We start from the raw sequence: 23,107 nt of genomic DNA, 5'->3' as shown, positions 1-23,107 counted from the left end.
GTAATCCTCCAACAATAGGGCCATGAGGCAAGAGGAACTAAAATCAACAGTTCCTTAGGGCCCTTTTCCACTAGCGCGTTTGCGCTAGCTGAATCGCAAAACCGCAAACCGCTATCAATTTTACAATCGCTACGGTTTGCTTTTTAACATAGGAATCGCGGTAGGTCATTTCCACTACCGCGATTCGTTTTTTACTTGAACGCAATCGCGGCGCGGAGCGACTTTTGCCGCGATTTTGCTATGCAGTGCATAGCATAGCAAAATCGCGGCCGCAAACGTCGGGAAAACGGCGGAATTGCGATTCAGCAATCGCTAGCGATCAGCGCGAACGCTAGCGACTGCTAGTGGAAAAGGGCCCTTAATGAGTCCTACTACACGTGAAACTCAAAAAAATAGACTATCGTGCAAAAGTCAATTTATTTCAGTAATTCAACTTAATAGGTGAAACTAATACATGAAGTAGACTCATTACATGCAAAGGAAGATATTTCAAGCCTTAATTTGTTATAATTTTGATGATTATGGCTTACAGCTTATGAGAACGCCAAAATCAGAATCTCAGACCATTAGAATATTGGGAAAATGTTCCATATTCTCGGCTCAAAGTGTCAGACTCTAATCAGCTAATTCATCCAAAACACCTGCAAAGGGTTCCTGTTTCATAGATTAGTTTCACCTTTCAAGTTACGGTAAATTACTTAAATAAACTTTTGCATGATTCAAAAGGGAGCACCTTTATCAAACATCAATGAATGCAATCTGTGAAACTATTCTTTTGTGGAGACCATAAGGGCCCTTTTCCACTAGCGCGTTTGCGCTGGCTGAATCGCAAAACCGCAAACCGCTAGCGATTTTACAATCGCTACGGTTTGCTTTTTAACATAGGAATCGCGGTAGGTCATTTCCACTACCGCGATTCGCTTTTGTCGGGAACGCGAACGCGCGGCGGAGCGATAATTGCCGCGATTTTGCTATGCAGTGCATAGCATAGCAAAATCGCGGCCGCAAACTTCGGGGGAATCGCCGGTTTTGCGATTCAGCAATCGCTAGCGTTCAGCGTGAACGCTAGCGATTGCAGGTGGAAAAGGGCCCTAAGAGAGGTTGGCGTTCCAATTTAGCCACCAAAACAATTCCTCTCCTGTCCATTGGAATTGGGATAAAATTGTGATATGTAGTTTCCAGAGTACTTTTCATAAGTGGTATTTGACAGACTGCTCCTACTATAGAAAACTGCATTAGGTTATGTTTAAAGACAGTCAATGTAATGTTAATAATTCTGGCTTGCATGCAAATATAACGCAAGCATGGTGGCGTAGTGGACAAGCACTCTTGCCTTGCAGCGCTGGGTCCCCGGTTTGAATTCCAGCAGGGCAACCTCTACAAGGTTTAATGGACATTCATCTGCAGATCAGCCAATTATCTGCCGATCTGAAGATCCAACCTGGTGGATCTGATCTACAGATAATTGTCCGTTAAACAAGGTGTGTATGAGGTCTGCAGATATCATAGACTATGAATGCGTTTTGCAGGAATGGATCTTTTGCAGGAACAGATCTTTTTCAGATACTGATCTGTTGCATGTGTACAGCGGTCTTTGTGTGCAGCATCTTGCAAAGATTTTTATCTGATGGGGAGTTCAGCTCCATAGAATAGACTGTGTAGAGTATGGCTCTCATACTACATGAAAGGGGGTAAAATTGGTCTGTGATCTTTCATTTTCCAAAGACTTTTATCTCAAGTGTGTACCCACCTTTAACTAATGCAGCCTGATTGGCTGAAGCCTCTTTCCCTCCTGTTTTCCCCTCCCACACCTCTGTGATTGGCCAATATTTCTCATGCTGCGACAATGCACTTTCTATAGTGGAGGGCGGGCAATGCATACACAATCAGGCAGAGGAGAGTAAGGGAGGAAATGACATCAGGACTGGCTTCAAAATAGCCACAGTTAAAATGGGAAATGCTTTTTACTGTAGAAAAATCACTAAAATCAAAACGTGGACAGTGCAATACATATGTTAAGTAAAGCAAATATTTATCTACTTCTTTATGTGTGGGGGTTTTTTTCTGAGAAAGTATGGCTTACAGCTCCTCTTTAACCCTCCTGGCGGTTTGGCAAAATCCGCCAGGGGGCAGCAAATACGTTTTTTTTTTAATTTTGTTTTTTTTTCATGTAGCGAGACGAGGTCTCGCTACATGATAGCCGCAGCTCAGCGGCATCCCCCCAGCCCCTCCGATCGCCGCCGGCGATCGGAGATCAGGAGATCCCGTTCAAAGAACGGGATCTCCTGGAGGGCTTCCCCCGTCGCCATGGCGACGGGGCGGGATGACGTCACCGACGTCGTGACGTCAAAGGGGACTCCGATCCACCCCACGGCGCTGCCTGGCACTGATTGGCCAGGCAGCGCACGGGGTCTGGGGGGGGGGGGGGGGGGGGCGGCTGCGGCGACGCGTATAGCGGCGGATCGGCGGGTAGCGGCGCCGATCGGGCACTGCACGCAGCTAGCAAAGTGCTAGATGCGTGCAGCAAAAAAAAAAATTATGCAAATCGGCCCAGCGGGGCCTGAGCGGTGCCTCCCGTGCTCAGCACGGGCTTACCGCCAGGGAGGTTAAAGGGACCAGAGGCTCCCATCCAGAATGAGTTAAATATACTGTTAAGGTGCATACACACATCAGACTATAGTCTTTGGAAACTGAAAGATCACAGACCAATCTTACCACCCTTCATGTAGTATGAGAGCCATACTCTACACAGTCTTTTCTATGGAGCTGAACTCCCCATCAGAAAAAAAATCTTTGCAAGATGCTGCACACACAGATGCAGTACAGACACAAAAGATCAGTATCTGCAAAAGATCTGTTCCTGCCAAAAATCCATTCCTGCAAAAAGCAATGATAGTCTATGAGATCTGCAGATTATCATACACACATGATTTAACTGACATTCATCTGCAGATCAGATCCACCAGGATGGATTTTCAGATCTGCGGATGATTGCTTGATCTGCAGATGAATATCAGTTAAATCATGTGTGTATGATAATCTGCAGATCTCATAGACTATGAATGCATTTTGCAGGAATGGATTTTTGGCAGGAACAGATCTTTTGCAGATACTGATCTTTTGTGTCTGTACAGCATCTGTGTGTGCAGCATCTTGCAAAGATTTTTTTCTGATGGAGAGTTCAGCTCCATAGAAAAGACTGGGAAGGTATGGCTCTCATACTACATGAAGGGTGGTAAGATTGGTCTGTGATCTTTCAGTTTTCAAAGACTATAGTCTGATGTGTGTATGGGGCCTTTGAATGTTTTTGCTCAGTGCGTGTTATGGTTTATAAAGGCTTGAAAAGAATGCTGGATGAATTGCATTTAAAGTACTTTACCTTCCTCTGTCATTAATTGCAAATATGAGCAGGAAGCCTTCTCCCGTCCTCATGTACTGCTCTCTCATGGCCCCAAATTCCTCTTGTCCGGCTGTGTCCAGAACTAGAGACAAGAGACACAAGACAGATTACAGTTGCAGCAAAGCAGATCCACACACCGAGTACAGTGAGCCGTCCGCACTCCCACAACGCTTCACAGCAACAAACAGAATACAGACAAAACACAGCTTCTGTCTGTAATACTTCATCACAGAGAATTACTGGGTGCTGAAGATTGGAACACAAACACTCCAGGGGTACATAAGCAGTGTAAAGGATAAACAAACTGAAAGGAAAACCGCAGCGAGAAATAGGAAAACTACAAACAACAGTTACTGTATTATGGTTAGGCCCACTAAAGTAGATCTTTAGTCACAGAATGAAGGCCTGTATGCAAGCTAGAAAAACTCAGGCGAGACCAGTGGCGTAACTATCAGCTCTGGGCCCCAGTGAAAGTTTTACATTGGGCCCCAGTGAAAGTTTTATATTCTAGTGGCCCTCGTCTCTTCCTTACACAGTTGCCTGGTGTCTAGTGGTCCTCCCTCCCCTAAACAGTTCTGTGGTGTTTAGTGGTCCTCTCTCTCTTCCATTTACAGTTCCCTGGGGCCTATTGGCCGCCCCCCTCCCCTATACAGTTCCCTGGTGTCTAGTGGCTGCCTCCCTCTCCTATACAGTTCCCCAATTTCTAGTGACCCCGCTCCCTCCCCTTTACAGCTCCCTGGTATCTAGTGCCTTCCCCCTTCTTCTCTCAAATGGCTTCCCTGGAGATCTAGAGTGGGCCAAACATAATGCAAGGTGGGGAAACCACTTGCAGGCCAAAGTTGAGGCTCTGCGGGCAATAGTTGGACAAGTATGCCCTGATCGAATGTTTGTAACCGTTTTGGGCACCTTTTTCAAGTGTGTTCAGGTGTCCCCCGATGCCTACTGACCACTTGTTATCAATCGGGCATGCTGGAAAACCACGCCTAATCACTACTGCCATGTGCTTGTGTCTTGCTTGCATGTGTCCTTATCCAACCACAGGGCAGAACATGCTGATCAGGAGATAGCTGAGCAATGTACTTGTACAGGGGAAAGGCCAATAAATCTGCCTTTTAACTCAGCACACAAAAACACATACAAACGTTAGTAAAACAAATCTGCTAAAGCAACATTCCCTTCCATGCAGAGCAGAGTCATCCATCAGTCAGGCTAGGCAGGTGCCTGGGGCCTAAGTAGTGTCAAGGGGCCCACCTGCCACTTTTTCTGACCGCTCTCCACTTCAGCTTACCAAAAAGGACCACAAAAGGCCCCAAATCTACTACCTTGTCTAGGGCACCACTACATCTTAATCCATCTCTGCTTCCATGACACTTTTTTGTCTCGGCTGTGAGTTTAGGAGATGCCTCCCACAGGGACTACATTACAGCCACGTTTATATCGATACATCTGAGGGAGTTTTATAACCCGTGGCTTGTATTGTCGGTTTATTGGCCCTTTAAGAGCAAGCAGTGGTTTTGGAAGGCTTGGTTTTAATTAAGTTAATTTACATGGAAGCTAAGTGAAGACACATGAGCAGACACAGCCCCCATCTGTACAAGCACACATTACATGGCACTCCAAACAATGGCAAGATTGTAACATCATCAAACATATGTCATCCTAAAAGCTGGGCCAAGCGGCCAATAATCCCAAATTACAGCTTTCTCTACACCGAAGAGAGATCAGAAACCGCCACAGAGCTTCCATCTCAGAGGCGTGGCTTAGCAGCGGATTCCTGCCAGTTGCAGAAGAGCGTTAGTCATTTCACTCTGGTTACATACAGTACACAGTGGACTGCTGTATGAGCCTGCATGTCTTAAAGTGGACCTGAACTCTTGCACAGGACAGAAGGAAAACACAGAAATGCACCTTGTTTAGCCTGTCTAATTCTCCCTCATCTGTGGGCACAAGCACAAGGTGTAATTTGATCCCTCAGCTGTGTCAACTGCCTGCCACTGCAGAGATCTAATTGGTAAACGCAGGGTGTTAACCCTATGTCTACTTCCAAGAAAGCAAGAGTTAGACACTGAAGATTTATTGCAAGCTTTGTATCAACTGTAACAAATATTTTTTTCTTTAAAGGTTATTATGCTGTTGCTTATCTTTTAAAGCAGAGAAGTTCTGAGTTCAGGTCCGCTTTAAAGAGAACCTGAGATGCAGAATTAAACAAAAAATATTCATACCTGGGGCTTCCTCCAGCACCCGCCAGGCTCATTGCTCCCAAACTGTCCTCCTTCCCCTCCTCATTCATCTGCAATTGGCCCTGGAAAGTCCTCAAATCCGGGGCTAACTGCGCATGCATGGCACAACTGCATGCACGCTCAGGTCTCAGTGAGCGCTCTGCGCCTCTGCAGTACTACTGCGCTGTCGCACGATGCTCCCAGCAACGGGAGCACGGCGGGGGAGCGCACGTGACCCAACTGCACCAACTTGCCCTGACTGGACGACTTACCGGGCCAGTTGCAGATGAATGAGGAGGAGAACAGCATGAGAGCAATAAGCCCGGAGGGGGCTGGAGGAAGCCCCAGGTATAAATATTTTTTGTTTAATTCCCCATCTCATGTACCGTCTAAAGTCAGCAGCCTAACCCTCTGCACATTAGTCAGCAGAGCACAGGCTTTTTATCTTAAGTTTGAAAGACTCTGCAAACTAGCGTTCATGGAAACAGCGTAGTTGTGATGGGTTCTGACCATGTATGGCATCAGTCAAGTCAACCACCTACTGAGTTCAGATCACAAAGCAGCTTGATAGGGAATCGGTTAAGGGCATCACCTCTGACACAGGAGGCCAGGGCTCGAAACCTGGCTGCGGTCAGTATTCAACTTGTAAGCAGTCCTTGGGCAAAACCAGAGGCGGAGCTAGGGGTTTTTTATGCCACCCCCCCCCCCCCTGGAGAAAATGGGCATTGTCATGCATCAGAATGTGGTTGTGGTCATGGGTGGAGTCAAATATTGTTTAGATAGCCAGATGTTCCCCCTTAACCCGTAAAGACAGTCATATATGCCCCCACCCCCCCTGTTCAGATAGCCAAATGTGCTTCCCTTTCAATAGCCAAATGTTTCCCCTTCAGATAGCCAGATGTATCCCTTCCCCCAGTTCAGATAGCCAGATGTGCCCCGCTTTTTCTGCTGCTGTTAATGCTTCTACACTCCTCTGCTATTAACGCCTCTGTATTAACAAATGGTTATTTTGCATATATTCAGCAATGATGCACTGGGAGACATCTCAAGCTCACTCCAACCTGAATTATCGCAAATTATTTCTGTTTTAAGAAAGCAAACTTTTGTTTGTTCTGCTGAGGAAGGGAGAGAATCGGGGGCACTTCTGGCAGCCAGCGTGCCGCCTCTCATGCATGTGGGGGTGCAGCGGTCGTGCTGTGCCCAGGGACACATGTCCCCCCTTGCCACCCCCACATAGCAACGCATCTGGGCAAGACCCACTGTAGAGTTAAATAATTAATAGTGGCAGAACTGACAGTGAACAGCTTCTGTTATATATATATATATACATACACTAGTAGACCCAAGCCCATTTAAAAACTGCTCTAGGGTCTGTTTCTCGCCACCGCATGTTACTGCGCACGCGTGCACACCCGGCCGCCTGGTCCCGTCCTCCAGTCTCTGTGAGGCTGGGTCCGTGCTGCGCACATGCGCAGTAGCAAAAAGCACGGAGCAGCTACACAGAGACGGCGCACGCAGGGACACAGGGGTTTTATTATAGAGGATAGGAGCTGTTCACACTTGTTAGCCTGCAATGGATCCATTAATGCATCTGCCCCGGGATCCAGCCAGACCACAGCAGACCATAGGTGAAAACACTACATTGTCCGCACGTGGTCCAGGTACAGATAGGAAATGAGCTAGAGGCTGGGTTCACACATAAAAGGTGTACAGTTCTGTTCCAGTCAATTTTGAATCAGTTCTCTATGGCTAGGTTCACACATAAAAAGTGTACAGTACCATTCCTCTCAGGTAAACTAATAGAAAACTGATGCAAAATTTGACAGGACAGGTAAGGAACTTTACAGATTTATGTGTGAACCCAGCCTTAGGCCTCTTGCACACTGCACGCGATTCCGATTCAGATTCCGCTTTTTAATCAGTTTTTACATCCGATTCAGATTCTGATTTGCAGTTTGCTCCCTGCACACTGCAAATCGGAATCAGAATCGGATGTAAAAACTGATTAAAAAGCGGAATCGGAATCGTGTGCAGTGTGCAAGAGGCCTTAAGGTGGCCACACACGATACAATAAAATGATCTAATTTTACGGTAATTCGATAAAAACAATCGGATCTCCCGAAAAAAATCGAAAGCTTTTTTTCATTCGACTGAAAAATCTGATCGGATTTTCTGTTTTCTTCGATTTTTATCGATTTGGAATGCCAGATATTTTTCTTCAATCTTTCTAAAGATTGTATGGTGTGTGTTAGATTGCCAATTTATTAATATACACACCCATGCAATTTTCTCAGAGTATCCAATCATTTTTATCATAATTGGGGAAAAATTGAACATAAGTGTGTGGTACATTGGTCATATTTTTGAAATGTTACAATCAGTCAGAAAAATTGACTGCAATTCTTAAATTGAACAGATATTTAAAAAAATTGTATGGTGTGTGACCACCTTTACACTCCAGGGTGGCCTATTGAGAGCGCTCAACTGCTCCAAGTCAGGAAAAAGAAAAGTGCTAAACAAATAACAGCCTTTAATCAGGAACTATGGCTGCCCTCATCCTGGTGCTACTGTATGCAGAACTTACACCCTGCAAAGCATTTACATCAGGTGAGCACAGAGGTGTGTTCATGCTGGATCTGCATACCTGTCTATTGTTTAGTTCCATCCTTGTTCCCCTGCCCCTGTAAGCACTACTTGCAAAATCTGACCTATGGCTAATGTCACATTATCATACAGGAAGTGGCAGGCTTGCTGCGATGTTCCCTCCTACCACCCTCCCATTCCCTCCCCCTGCCCCATTCTTTCTTCTTATAGGACCATTCAAGCAACAAACAAAAAAGTAAGCAGTTAAAATCTCCTCATAGGGGATTCTCAGGGATTTTTTTTTCAAAGCATTTCCTGAATGGCAGTTCCTAACTGCCAAAATAGAGTGCAAATGGGTAGGAAGGCGGCCTGGTATCTTACTTTTTTTGGCAGTTAAACTGCCGTTCAGGGAATGCTTTTGAGTACAAAGAAAACTGAGAATCGCCCATGTGGAGATGGACTAATCCAAAATCTGCCGGTTCTGTCAGATGTTAACTGCTAAGATTTTTTTTTTGTTGCTTTAGTGGTCCTTAAGGGCAGGGAAGAAAGAGGAATAGGAGGGAACATCATAACAAGCCTGCCTCTTCCTGTCTGAAATATGACTTTTAGCCAAACATCTGATTATTCAAGGAGGCATTCTGAGGAGCGGGGCAATAAGTACAGGAACGGGCAATACACAGAGGTATGTGAATCCAGCTTCAACACACCTCTGTGCTTACCTTAGGAAGCTTTCTCTCGGGTCGGGTGTCCTTTAACAAATACTATTCAAAGGTCTACAGAACAGAAACCAATATAAGATCTATAAGGAAATAGAATCACTGCAAACCACATTACTTTATTTTCTGGGGTGCATTGAATCCTGCTGGCAAAACACTATAATATACATCAGCAAGGCATCTGAATAGCACATGTTCCTAGACTGGACTCTGTGCAGTGTCCAGGAAAACAATGGTGTGCTGGTGTCACCACAGGGGTCCGTAGCTTAATAGCCCCATCTGGGAGGTCTGTTCTGAGCCCAGCTCCAGCTGCAACAATCAAAGCCACTAACAAAAAGTTTAGCTGTACAGCATCCATAAACACAAATGCTTTGGCTGCTGATGGACAGAACATGGCAACCAGATATCGGGGAAGCATCTGATAAGGAAATTATCCTTCACTGAGCCATAAGGAATAATTACTCTGTGCAGTTCAGTTCAGTGCTATGTAGAGATAATCCACTGTCTAGCTTTATGCTGGGCATACATTCTGCAGTCAATTCTCTTATCTTCCGCTCGTTTTTCTTATCTTTTTCCATTCAGTTCTATCAGGAATCGAGCAGTAAAATGATCGAATGGGAGATCGGACATGTCGGAAATGATCTAACCATCTATCTGCCTCAAAAACGAACCGTGTATTCTCAGCATTAGGGCCTGTGAACACCATCAAATACTCACTCCCCATCAAAAGTGTCAGATCATCTGCCAATGGTCAAAAAATGGTTGTTCTCAGATGTTTATTGATCGGCCATGCTGGCACATATTGATCAATTCTATTCAATTATGTGGAACCCACCAATAGGGGTGTGGATTTGGGAGGGACATAGCTGAAGCTGGTGGTATGAGCGTTACAAAGCTGTATTGGGCGATATGGGCGGGACATGGCTGCAGCTGGGGATGTGGCTGCCACAATGCTACAGCTGGTGAAATGGGCGGGACAAGGCTGCAGCTGGTGATGTGGTTGCCACAATGCTACAGCTGGTGAAATGGCCGGGACAAGGCTGCAGCCGGTGAGGTGGCCGGGACAAGGCTGCAGCCGGTGAGGTGGCCGGGACAAGGCTGCAGCCGGTGAGGTGGCCGGGACAAGGCTGCAGCCGGTGAGGTGGCCGGGACAAGGCTGCAGCCGGTGAGGTGGCCGGGACAAGGCTGCAGCCGGTGAGGTGGCCGGGACAAGGCTGCAGCCGGTGAGGTGGCCGGGACAAGGCTGCAGCCGGTGAGGTGGCCGGGACAAGGCTGCAGCCGGTGAGGTGGGCGGGACAAGGCTGCAGCCGGTGAGGTGGGCGGGACAAGGCTGCAGCCGGTGAGGTGGGCGGGACAAGGCTGCAGCCGGTGATGTGGGCGATCGGCAGAATCCCGAATAACCCTTCTGCACACTATAGCATTACTGCTAAAGTGGCGACTAGTGCGCCCAAACTACCTGCACCGTGTGAGCTGGCCACGCCTCTTCCCACTGCTTCCTTCCTGGCTCAGGTCACATGACCACTACAGCTAAAACAAGATGCTAGAAATTTCAGCTGCATTTTACGATTTTCACAATGTATATCACTAGTGGAAGAAGGAGAGGCAGCAAGCTTATAAAAAGTTTAAAAAGGAATTTCACATGGGGTTTCTTCAGCCCATGACACAGCAGCTTTACCATAAGTAAAGGACAGTTCTATGAGGGTCCTGCAATGAATTACAGGCACCTCCCCCCATTCATTAGGGAAGATGACTGCAGTTTACACCTAGGGAGGGTGTTACACAGCTCATCTCCCCTCAGGTCCACTATTTCTTCTTATCTGGTTTCCTTGGAAGTTATTTGCAGAGATGATTGTGTCAGATTCCTGACATACCAGGAAACTCCCCCGGGGTCTTCCAGCACCCCAGAGCCTGCAGGCCTCACCATTCTCCTCCCTGGAATGCCTCTCCCTCCAGCAGTACACCATTACACACCACCCTGTGACAGGCCTACCCTGCAGATGTGCTGCATTGGGAACCAGCTAGGGAGGGGCAGCCTCCTATAATCTGCTCCAGAATCAGGGAGGATAAAAGGCAAATACTCTACACATTCTTTTCTTTCCAGTATTATCCAAATACTTCTTACAACAGCCCTTCACCTAGAGACCAGATCAGATTGAAAGGCATTCACATAACATTGTCCCCTTGTTCAAAGTGGTCTCAAGCCGAAGCTCGAGATCAAAATCAGAGCCATACCAAAAAAAAAAAGGGGGAATCCTCAGGATCTTATTGAGGCTTCCCTCGTTCGTTGATTTGGACCCCCATTGTTTATGCACATTATTATTATTAATTTATAAAGCGGCAACATATTCCGTAGTAAGAAAAGTAAGAAACACACATGGGGTACATAATACAGACAATGGTGTACACTAATATACAAGATACATAATTAGTGACAAAATACAAAAAATGATACAGCATACAAAATACAGAAGTGGTAATGACAGTGATAAAAGTAACATGATGAATAACATGTATAATGTTTTCCAAGACACAAAAGGGGGAGAGAGCCCTGCCCTTGCGAGCTTACAATCTATCACCAGGTTGCCTCAGATTGGTATACTTAGAGATGTACTGACCCCCCCCCCCCCCTTGAGCCCTGTTATTTGGCTGCAGTAGAGTCTGAATAACACCAGAAACAAGGATGCAGCTGATTTTGTCAGATCTGACAATAATGTCAGAAACTCCTGATCTGCTGTATGCTTGTTCAGGGTCTATGGCTGAAAGTATTAGAGGCAGAGGATGAGCAGGATAGCCAGGCACCTGATTTTGCTCAAAAGAAAATAAATATGTCAGCTTCCATATCGCTCTGATTACAGTTGTCCCATAAAGGGAACCTAAAAGGAAACCTGACACCAAAGAGGTCTCAGGTTTTATACTTACCTGGGGCTTTCTCCGGCCTGGACAAGATTAGCTGCATGCTTGATCATTCCCTCGCCATCTCCCTGGGCTATTTCTGTCTCCCACTGGACAGCCCGGTACTGAGTTGCGCCTTCAGGAAGAGGGAAGCATCTGGATCCAGTAGATACCAGCAGCTCTGTGCTACTGCACAGCTGAGGCCATGAGCATGCTAGGGGGGCACGGCCCCGATGGCTACCTAAGAAACCTTGGCCACTGACCACCATTTTACCATCCCAGCTTCCTTTTACTTACAGTCATATCCCTTACACTATTAGACTGTAAGTCCTTTTGGCTAGGGCTCTCTTCCAATTGTGTCTGACAATACTGTGTATTATGCGCACATATCTTCCACCTCTGTATAAAAATCGGAAGTTGATTTGTTCATTGCATCAGCGGTAATCCACCATTGTCTTGTATTGTTAACTGTTGTATGCAGGGCAGCCATCAGGGGGGGGGGGGGGCAACCGACACTGCAGTGAGGGGCTCAGAGCTTCTAGGGGCCCTGCCTCCCCCCCCCAAAGCTGTGCTGGATCGCATGTGCTGGCTGCGAGCCTGTGTGGCTACCTATACTGGGGCACCACCTATACTTGGCTACTTAACTGGGGTGCCTATAGCTTGCTACCTGTACTTGGCTGACCTATACTAGTGCACCACCCATACCAGGTTACCTATACTGGGGGCAACTATACCAGGCTACCTATACCGGGGCACCACCTATAGTTGAATACCTAGACTGGGGCACCTGTATCTTGCTGGCCTATACTGGGGCACCAGCTATACCAGGCTACCTATACTGGGGTATCTACACCAAGCTACCTCTACTGAAGCACCACCTATAGCTGGCTACTTATACTGGGGGAACCTATACCTGGCTAGCTTTACTGGGGTACCTATGCCTAGATACTGGGGGCACACATATACCTGGCTACCTATACTGGGGGCACCTATGCCTGGATACCTACACTGGGGGCACACATATACCTGGCTAGGGCAGGGGACGAGCTGAGACAGAAGGGGACAAGAGGTAACACGGGGGATAAAAGAGGCACAGGGAGGAAAGGGGGGGGAACAGAGGCAGACAAAAGGGGCACAGAGAGAAATCAGATGAGACCGGAACATGAGGTCACACAGAGGGACACAAAAGAGGCACAAACTGAGGTGAGACAGAGGGGGACAAAAGAGGCACAGGAAGAAAAGAGGGGGACAAAAGAGAACAGATAAAGGATAAGAACGGACCTACACGTCCCTATCTCACTTGTTAACCGGGGACTACTTGTATTTTGCTAGTATTTGGCTCCACCCACAACATGCCATGGTCAAGCCCACTTTTTGCCACATCACGCTGTGCATGCCAATTTCTTCAGTGTCTGAGCCATGCACATTTTTCGCCACAGCGCACTTCGTGCACGGACACGGGGGTGGGGTGGCTAGTGGGTAGGCCCAGCAACCAGTAGGTGGGCCCAGGGAGGGGGCACCAGGCCTGATGATGTGTGAGGGGCCCCAAAATTTCTGATGGTGGCCCTGGTTGTATGGTTTATTTTGTATTGCTGTATGCTGTTGTACTGTGCCACAGAAGATGCTGGCGCTATATAAATCAATAATATTTTATTATGGTTGATTTATTCCTTTCCTTTTTTTGTATAGCGCTTTTCTCCTGTTGTATAGAGCTTTTTTCCTGTCAGACTCAAAGCACTTGCCAGGCAGCCACTAGAGGGCACTCAGTGGGCAGTATCAGTGTTAGAGAGCCTTGCCCAAAGAACTCCTTACTGAATGGATGCTGGCTTACTGAACAGGAAGAGCCGAGATTTGACCCCGGGTCTTTTACATCTGAGGCAGAGCCCTTAACCATTACACTTTAAACATCTTTCATGGCACCATACAAGCAAACAGAGGCCAAACAAAGGCAATACAGACCACACACAGCAGATCTGAGCAGAAGATTTGCAGGACATTTCCAACAAATTAAACCCGTTGAGATCAGTTTCACAAATGGCCAACAATATCTGTCCGTGTATGGTCACAAATCTGGAGACTTAGGCAAACAGCTGCACACTTACTGTCCAATCGCGTCTGCTTTCCATCGATGCTGCATATCTTTGTGTAGGAATCCTCGATGGTTGGATCATAATCGGAAACAAAGTACGACTAGAAGAGAAGAAAAAAAAATGTAACGTTATAATACATTACAATTTAGCATGAGTGCATAAAGTATACTCGTCAATGTTAAAGCTGAAAAAACATCAAAACTATGCTATTTGACGTCTTAACATAGCAGTCATGTGATCATTTTCTGAAGCAATAGGACTCCAAGCACAACATGATACTCTGTAGGCCTCTGTCGCCCCCCGCAGTGATAAATGAGGTACTACATGCCAGGCTATAGGATATAAGCGCCTCTCTACACTGCAAGTAGAGCTGTCACTGAAGATATACTTTCCCATTATGCATATGTATTGTTTCTGCTGCACTTTACACAGTGCATATAGTCAATTATGTCACCAACTGTCCCTCAGAGGAACTCACAATCAAATCCCTACTAAAGTCAGTCCTGAAAGAGGGACAAATGAAGAAAAAAAAGAGGGACAGAGGGATTGGGTTCCAAAAAAAGGAACTCTCCCTCCAAAAAACAGCTTGGAGCTCTGTCATCTTTATGATGCCCTCTAGTGGTGTCTTGAAATATAGCGAGAGTGTCACACAGGCTGAAGCGGAAACCCCGGAGCGGACGTCACTACTGCACGCTGCGATCACCCTGTACAGGTGGCGGGGGGCATTCCTGCAGGCACGGACCCGCTGGGAGGGGGGCACAGAAACCTTCATGCAGGCAGCAGCAGTAATTAGTAATCTCCAATCAGCAAAAGGCGAAGGGGCGGGCACTGTGAGGGGTGAAACAGCTTCACACGCTCCCCTCCACTCTGCAAGCATGAGTGGTGGGGGAAGAGCATCTTCTGCACCTTGGGTATATTACATATTTATTGTACAATATTCATTAATAAATTAGTTAGTCAGAGGTTGCCCATTGTAAGAGCTTTTCTTACCCTGATTTGCATTCGAAAATTTATCACAGATGGCGACATCTTTACTCCTGCCAGGTGATCTCTGCGGAATGGTTGTTTACTGAGTTCTAAAGCCAGTAGAAAATATACCTGGTCTCCCAAAATGCTAGGGGAGGGCATTCTGCATAGCTAATCAGCCTAGGCTAAACATCACTGGGAAGGCAGAGCTACATCATTCAATATACAGCAATACACAGATATAGGAAGTGTTTCTGATACTTAAGCCAGGAAAATGACTGTAAAAGTGGGTATCCTGGGGAATTTACTGCATTTTACTATAGGTCATTACAGTGCCTCTTTAAATTTGTGCTTTTTTTGAGCACTTTTTTTAGCTTGCTTATATCTTCCCCAGTAATAAAGCTGACCAAATTGAGGGTCTATGAGAGAACTGCACGGGCCCCAGTGAGTGTGCGGCTTGTTAAACTGTAAGGGGACATTTATGAGCATTCAGGGAAGGAGGCAGACAGGCCATAACACACCGGGCCTCTCACTGACACCACCAGCAGCCAACAAGGTGCTGACAAAAATAATTGCCTCAGACTTTGTTCAGACTGTGACATGAATAAACAGGACCAGTCACAGGCACCCGCTATATCTGCACCGAGCTGCTCCATTAACAAATAAACGGCGCGATAACAGAAGCACTCCCCATGTCCCATGCAACGCCTGTCACAATAATACACTGGCAAAGACTTCTGGGTAATCAAAAGGGCTCTGTGGATGTAGTTTACATGAAAGCCTCTTGGTTGCTTGAGTAAAATGGTTACTATATATAGCGCTGCGTAATATGTTGGCGCTTTATAAATGTAAAACCTTTCCACTCCCTGATTTACATTCTGAAATGTGTACATTTTGGTGACATCTTCAGTTCTGCCAGGTGATCTGTACGGAATGTTCAGTTACTGAGAGTTGCACAGAGGGAGAAATGGCAAGCCTGGTTGTTGTAAAAAGCGGTTATTTGCCACAATGCAACTAGGTTCACAGACCGCAAACTGTCAGGACCAAGGTCATGACATCACACTGTGGGAGGGGTTTCCCACAATATCAGCAATACAAAAGATAAAGATTTCTCGTGTGAAAGGGGGCATCAGCTACTGATTGGAAGGAAGTTTAAACCTTGGCTAGAGTTCCTCTTTGAAGGGAACCTGAACCAAGTAATATTTAAAATAAATACATAACGTACCTGCAAATGAATATTATATACTTACCTCGCCGTCAGTTCCTCTCAGAAGCTCACCATTTTTTTCTAACAATGATCATTTCCAGTTCTGAAATAGATCAGTTGCTTTCAGTCATATTTCAGTCGCTGTCAGTTATAGCTGAATGTGCAAAGTAATGTCCATGTTTCCCTATGGCTGAAGTGGGTGATATTACAGTTTAACAGTGAGCTGACCCGGAAGCTGTTACAGGGTCATCACCATTTTTAAAATGGAGGATGGAGAATTCCATTGATCACAGACTGACAAACAGGACTCAGGAGAGGAGAAAGAGATTGAGGAGTAGACTACCCAGGAGGTAAGTATGACCTGTGTATGTTTACTTTTAATTTTCAGTTCAGGTTTGCTTTAAGTATCCATGGACGCACCTGCACAACACAACCACAGCATGAAGCAGCCGTCCACAACGGCTCCACCCACAATGACGCTGCCACCTGACGATCCTTCCAGCTCTAACACAGAGCTTTACATCAAAGTGGACCTGAACTCTTGAACAGGACAAGAAAAACATAGAAATGCACCCTGTATGTATTTAGAGAGTTTAGCTTGTTTAATTTCCCCTTATTTGTATCTAATCACTAGTTGTAATCTGATCTCTCCCCTGTGTCACATGACTGCCATGAGAGATAAGGCAGATAAGCCCATTTGAAAGCACAGGCTGTTAACAAAATGTCTGCTTCCATGAATCAGGAAGTAGAAACAGTGCAGATTTATTTTAGACTAGTAGACCCAAGCCTGTTTAAAAACGGGCTCTAGGGTCTGTTTCTCGCCGCCGCCGCATGTTACTGCGCCCGCACCCGCCGCCCGCTCGGCTCCCTGTCCTCCTGTCGCTGAGGCTGGGTCCGTGCTGCGCACATGCGCAGTAGCAAAAAGCACAGACAACGCTACACAGAGACAGGAGGCACACGCAGGGATTTTATTATAGAGGATATTAGATCAATTGTAACAAAGAAATGTTTGTTTAAAAGTTATTATACGGTTGTGTATTTTTTTTTAGAGCAGAGAGACGTTCTGAGTTCAAGTCCGCTTTAAGGGCTCTTTTGCCCTTGTTAATGTACAATCACCAGGCACCCGGCCATGACAACTAAAATAGCTGAGATGTGACACTGGACAGCTGAAAGGGAGGCCAGTGATGTCAGAGGACAGATGCACTCAAGCTAATATCCGAGATAATCACAAACGATCATTTCAGATATTGAAAATCTGCTGCGTGGATACAGAACTAAACTGAATGTGACTTCCGCCTTTTCCACTTGTTCCTCAGTCCCCTTTGTTTATGTGCTGCTTATCACAGCTCCACTCACGGTTTTATTATACAGCAACAGATAGTAAATCATTTATCAGACTACAGTGCTGAGAAATCAAGAATTGTTACATAGATGACATTCAGAGGCAATTCTAGAAAAATATAACTCAAAGCTCAGACCTAAATGAGACAAGAAGAAGAATGTAGGTCAGGCAAGGTGAAAGAGAACCCTCATACAGGAATCTTGTGCATCAATTGCAAGAATGCGCAAAAACTATTTTCAGTAAAAAAAGTGTACTGGAAAAGCTAAAGGATTGCTTTCGAGTTTGTGCTATTGCAGAAACATTCACAACAAAAACGTATGTATAAAGCAGACCTCAACTCAGAACTTCCTCTCTGCTGTAAAAGGTAAGAAACAGAATAACAACCTTTAAAGAAAAAAAAACATTTCTTTGTTACAGCTGATATAAATCCTGCAATTAATCTGCAGTGTCTATTTCCTGCTTTCAAGGGAGCAGATATACTGTTACCAACTTGTGTTTACCAATTAGCTGCTCTGCCATGGCAGAGATTCCTGAGCTGACCGCTGAGAGATCAAATTACAGTGGTGATTAGTTACAGATGAGGGGGGATTTGAGAGGCTTAAAGGGAATGTCCAAGCAAAATAAAAAAATGAGTTTCACTTACCTGGGGCTTCTACCAGCCCCATGCAGCTATCCTGTGCCCTTGTAGTCACTCACTGCTGCTCCAGTCCCCCGCTGGCAGCTTGCCGACCTTAGAGGTCGGCGGTCTGAATTGCGTACATTTTTTTACGCATTCCCGCCAGTGCAGGAACATTAACACATACATTTTTACAGGTTAATGGTTCAATGCGTAAATTTGTACGCATTGAACTAGTAATGCGTAAAAATGTATGTGTTAATGTTCCTGCAGTAGCGGGAATGCATAAAAATGTACGCAATGCGGTCCGCCGACCTCGGAGGTCAGCAAGCTGCCAGCGGGGGACTGGAGCAGCAGTGAGTGACTACGAGGGCGCAGGATGGCTGCATGGGGCTGGTAGAAGCCCCAGGTAAGTAAAACTCATTTTTTTATTTTGCTTGAACCTTCCCTTTAAAGAGAAACCATGACCAAGAATTGAACTTTATCCCAATCAGTAGCAGATACCCAGTTTTACATGAGAAATCTATTCCTTTTCACAAACAAATCATCAGGGGGCTCTGTATGGCTAATAATGTGGTGAAACCCCTCCCACAGGAAACTGGGAGGACCCTGGTCCAGGCAGTTTCCGGTCTGTGAACCTTGTTGCATTGTGGGAAATAGCCGTTAACAGCTGTTTCCAACTGCCAAAAATGCAACTAGCAGCTACATCATCTGCCAGCAGTAAAAATGTCACCATGTGATAAATGTCAGGATGTAAATCAGGGAGAAGAAAGATTTTACAATGGGATTTTACACAAAAAAACGCTCCAAAAACGCAAAACGCTAGCTGAAATGCTACATAAAAAGAAAAAGCGTTTAAAAAACCGCTAGCGTTTTGATGATCTGCTAGCGGTTTTTGGTGTGCACACCGAAAAACGCTAGCAGATCCGCAAAATGCTAGCAGATTTTGAAACTCTTTTTCTTCTTTTTCTATAGCGTTTCAGCTAGCATTTTGTGGTTTTGTGAAGCGTTTTTGGTGTAGTAGATTTCATGTATTGTTACAGTAAAGCTGTTACTAAACAGCTACTGTAACAAAAAACGCCTGGCAAACCGCTCTGAAGTGCCGTTTTTCAGAGCGGTTTGCGGTTTTCCTATACTTAACATTGAGGCAGAAACGCATCCGCAATCCAAAATCTGCAGCAGCCCGGGAGTATGCGTTTCTGCAAAACGCCTCCCGCTCTGGTGTGCACCAGCCCATTGAAATACATTACCCAAGCGGATCCGCACCCGCAAGAGGATCGCAAACCGCAGCAGAACCGCTCTGGTGTGCACTAGGCCTACGTTCTGATGTAAATTAAGACAATTTTTGATACAAAGGAGATTTGCATGTTCCTCCACCAGTGATACTGAAGAATTTATAAAGCAATGAATAAAACTAGTTATTTGTTTTACAATATTCATTTATAAATAAGTCAGTGGTTGCCCATTGTAACATTTTTCCTCATCCTGAGTGACAGTCCCAAAATTTATCAAAGGTGGTGAAAACTTTAGTCCTGTCAGGTGCAGCTTTGTGGAATGTTCGTTTAGTGAGAATTCTATGCCCAGGGGAGATCCAGCTTGCTTGCTTGGCAGGTGGAAAGAGACGTTATTTCCCACGATGCAACAAGGTTCACAGACAGCAAACTGTCAGGACCTTTGTCATGACATCACACTGTGGGAGGGGTTTCCACCACAATATCAGCCATACAGATGTCCCTGATGATCTATTTGAGAAAAGTAAAGACTTTTTATGGTAAAAGGGAATATCAGCTCCTAATTGCGATGACGTTAAATCCTGGTTTTAAATGTCCTCTTTAAAACACATAACAAGAAATATAGTCTATGATTGGTGGATGTACTCGCTCACCACAGTATAATCTAATAGACTAGAGCTGAGCAGGACAATAGCTTGGAACACAGAGACCAAAGTCAGCAACTTGTCCTGACTGGAAGCTCAGCTGGCAGCATTCTCTGAGGTAGCGTTAGCCTGAACTAGTGGTAACTCCACAAATCATCTTTATGGAGGCCAAGGCTTCCTCGCCACAGGAAATGGAGATGACCCTCATGGAATGTATTCTGAGAGCATATGAGGCATGCTATCCTGCAGTCCTGTCACACGGCAAGCTGCAGAACTTGGCCACAGTGCAGAGAAACATGCTTCCTTTTCCTTTGTGTGACCCTCAGAACAGCACAAAGGTAAGCATGAGGCAGATCATTCCAAAAATAAGTGCATGCAAAGTATATGTACCCCAGGACAATTATGCGTACCTGCAAAAAGGGTACAAATTTGGTCAATGGGAATAGCCGCTAGTAGAATATTGATTAAAATTACATATTCTACTATTTTACTACAGCTAAACCTAACCCTATTGCACGCATGTAATTAAAGCGCCTGGAAATTTGGGCGCAGGGCACAGCTGAAACCGGCTCACACTGCTCCCGCAAAAGTCCCCCCCCCCCTCCCCCAGGGCTGGAAAAGAATTTCTGGGGAGAACATTGTGATGTTTAAACCGTAAGTCGTCCCCCCCCCCCCCATGCCTAACCCTAACTACTCCCTGCCCCCCCCCCCCCCCCAAAAAAAACACGCGATGCCAACCTTAAAAAGAAAAAAAAAAAAGCCCCCTAGCCGCTATAAACTGCAGAAGCTTGAGCGCTGCCATAGATGCCCATACTAAGTTCAGCTATGGCGTTTGCCAAGACAGCGGCTGCTGGGGCCAGCCGCTATGCAAAGTGCCGTAGTGGGCACTAGTCTCAGCTTGCTCAGGGGACCAGCCAACTCCCGCTATTATATTCATCGCCTCCGGTGCCCAAATTTTCCCCTATGGCTGAATTTAGTACGGTGCCTGTGGTGGCACCCAAAGCCACCATAGGCTCCAGCGCCCAAATTTCCTGCGTCCAACAATTATACTCGCCAAGATGGAGGGACCCAATTAAAACTACAATCATTTGGGATGACAGTTTTGGAATGATCACTGTACAGACATGCAACTGGGCTATCCAAAGGGGACACAAAGCAATGAAAATGCCAAAAGTTTTGAACCCATTTTCACACTAAGTGAATGGAAAGAAAACCTCTTTAAATTAGGCTTTAAAGAGTAACTGTCAGGCTGCAGAAGCTAATTTAAACCTCTATTCTCCTGTGTTAAACAGTTTAGAAGGAAGCCCAAAAGCAATTAGTGAAGATAAAAATCTCAGTTACCTTTGATGTGTGCTTATCAGCAAGTCTGTTATTCTTAAGAAGACGCAAGCCGCATACCATACTGCAAAGCATTCTGGGGCTTTCCCCTCGGCTGCTAATGAGACGTTACAGCAGCTTGTAATCACGTAGCACTGATAAATCTCGGGCAGAGTACACTGCAGGAGTCAGCTATTGTTCCTAGCCACATGGCTCATTAATATTCACTGCACACTGTGTTATTTAGTACCAGCTTATCTGTGATCAGGAAGCAGGCAGGACATGATGACACATTTGACAGAAAAACATGGAGCCTGCCATGAGCTGTCAGGAGCATCTATCTCTGCATATACTATATACAAATTCTGTGAAATCCAAACGTGGACAGTGAAATGCATATGTAATGTAAGTACAGCCAATCTTTAGCTACTGATATATGTGTTTATTTTCTCTGAGACCCTATACCTAACAGCTCCTCTTTAAACTTTCCAGCAAGGCGTGGCTACCCAACCGTCTGCAAAACGTAACATTTTCTTTGCATATGTCTGCTTTTCACACTGGTGGGCACAGTAGACTTCACATGAGCTGTATAAATGTCCACCCTTTTTTTAACTAATATTTCTTCTGTCCTGAAGTTACAGCAGAGTAGATGCTGCATTTCACTCGGAACTCATTTGCACCTCCAGTTGCCATTGTTGCAGCTAGGAAATCATTTACCCGTCTATATTTCTCACATTTATCCTGAGCTTTCTTTCCCTCTTGGCATTTACCCTCCCTGATCTAGTCTTGTGGTGGATAAAGTCTGGTTTCACGTGATAGAATAGGGCATGTGCTAGCTTTACTTCATCATATTACTGTACCAAGCCCACAAATACCATTTTCATCAATAACTGCCCTCTCACGTGATATGACACAGGAATACATAGGCCTCAATTCACTAAGCTTTATCAAACACTTTATCGAACGTTTGATAAATTACCTCATGAGTAAAATCCGATTTTGAATTCACTAAGGTGCTATAGATTTATTGAACATTTTATAGATAAAACATTCGATAAACCTATAACACCTTAGTGAATTCAAAATTAGATTTTACTCATGAGGTAAATTATCAAACGTTCGATAAAGTGTTTGATAATGCTTAGTGAATTGAGGCCATAGTCTCTCTTGCCTGAAGCCAATTCTACATCGTTAAAACCTAATTTTAGGATTTCTTTTGCTCACAGACTAACAACCCTTTTCCTAAGTGGAACTCCTTTCACACGACAATGTATCAGATCGCACCTCCCAGTAGGCCTGAAAGATAAATCGAATTTAAACCGAAATCGCGATCACCAAGATCACAATTTCAGAATCGTCAAAGCGGCAATTATTGCGATCACGTCATTTCCCCATGGGGAAGTTTGAAGAAGTGGCTTCAAACTTCCCCAAAGACCCAGCCCGTGCGGCCCGCAGCCTTGGACATACCTTCCGCATGAGTCCAACGCTGTCGCCGTCTGCTGGCTCCTGTGCTTGGCAAAACTCCAGGTTCCTGTGTGTCCCATAACATACAGGAAGTATTCCGTGCATTAGAGCCTGCAGGAGGCGACGTGGATAGACGGGCATCGCTGGACTCGTGCTGGAAGCTATGTCCAGAAATGGTGCTGCTTGGGGGACAGAGGAGGCACAGAGAGACACAGAATGGGCACGGAGACAGACACAGGAGACACAGAGGAGGCACAGAGAGACAGAGCAGGCACGGAGACACAAAGGGGACAAGAGAGAGACCCAGAGGAGGCATAAAGAGGCAAAGGGGCACAAAAAAAGACAGAGGGGAAACAGACACAGAAGGGGAACAAAGCTTGATTTGAAGGAAATCGTGAATCGAAATCGCAATTTCAGCT

The 23,107-nt window shown here is 45.6% G+C and overlaps 1 protein-coding gene across 1 annotated transcript in view; it reads right to left on the bottom strand.

The window, feature by feature from the left end:
• RRAS (RAS related) overlaps positions 1-23,107 on the bottom strand; it is an 88,798-nt gene that overhangs the window by 17,267 nt on the left and 48,424 nt on the right. The window contains exons 2-3 of the mRNA XM_068241386.1: positions 13,913-14,000; positions 3,380-3,482 (exon numbers count right to left, since the gene is read on the bottom strand). Of these exons, the coding sequence (XP_068097487.1) occupies positions 3,380-3,482; positions 13,913-14,000 (191 nt within the window). The remainder of the gene's footprint in view (positions 1-3,379; positions 3,483-13,912; positions 14,001-23,107) is intronic.

Source organism: Hyperolius riggenbachi, chromosome 6, assembly GCF_040937935.1.
Source record: "Hyperolius riggenbachi isolate aHypRig1 chromosome 6, aHypRig1.pri, whole genome shotgun sequence".
NCBI lineage: Eukaryota > Metazoa > Chordata > Amphibia > Anura > Hyperoliidae > Hyperolius > Hyperolius riggenbachi.
The sequence above is the reverse complement of the archived record's forward strand: the minus strand, read 5'-3'. Positions and strand labels throughout refer to the sequence as shown.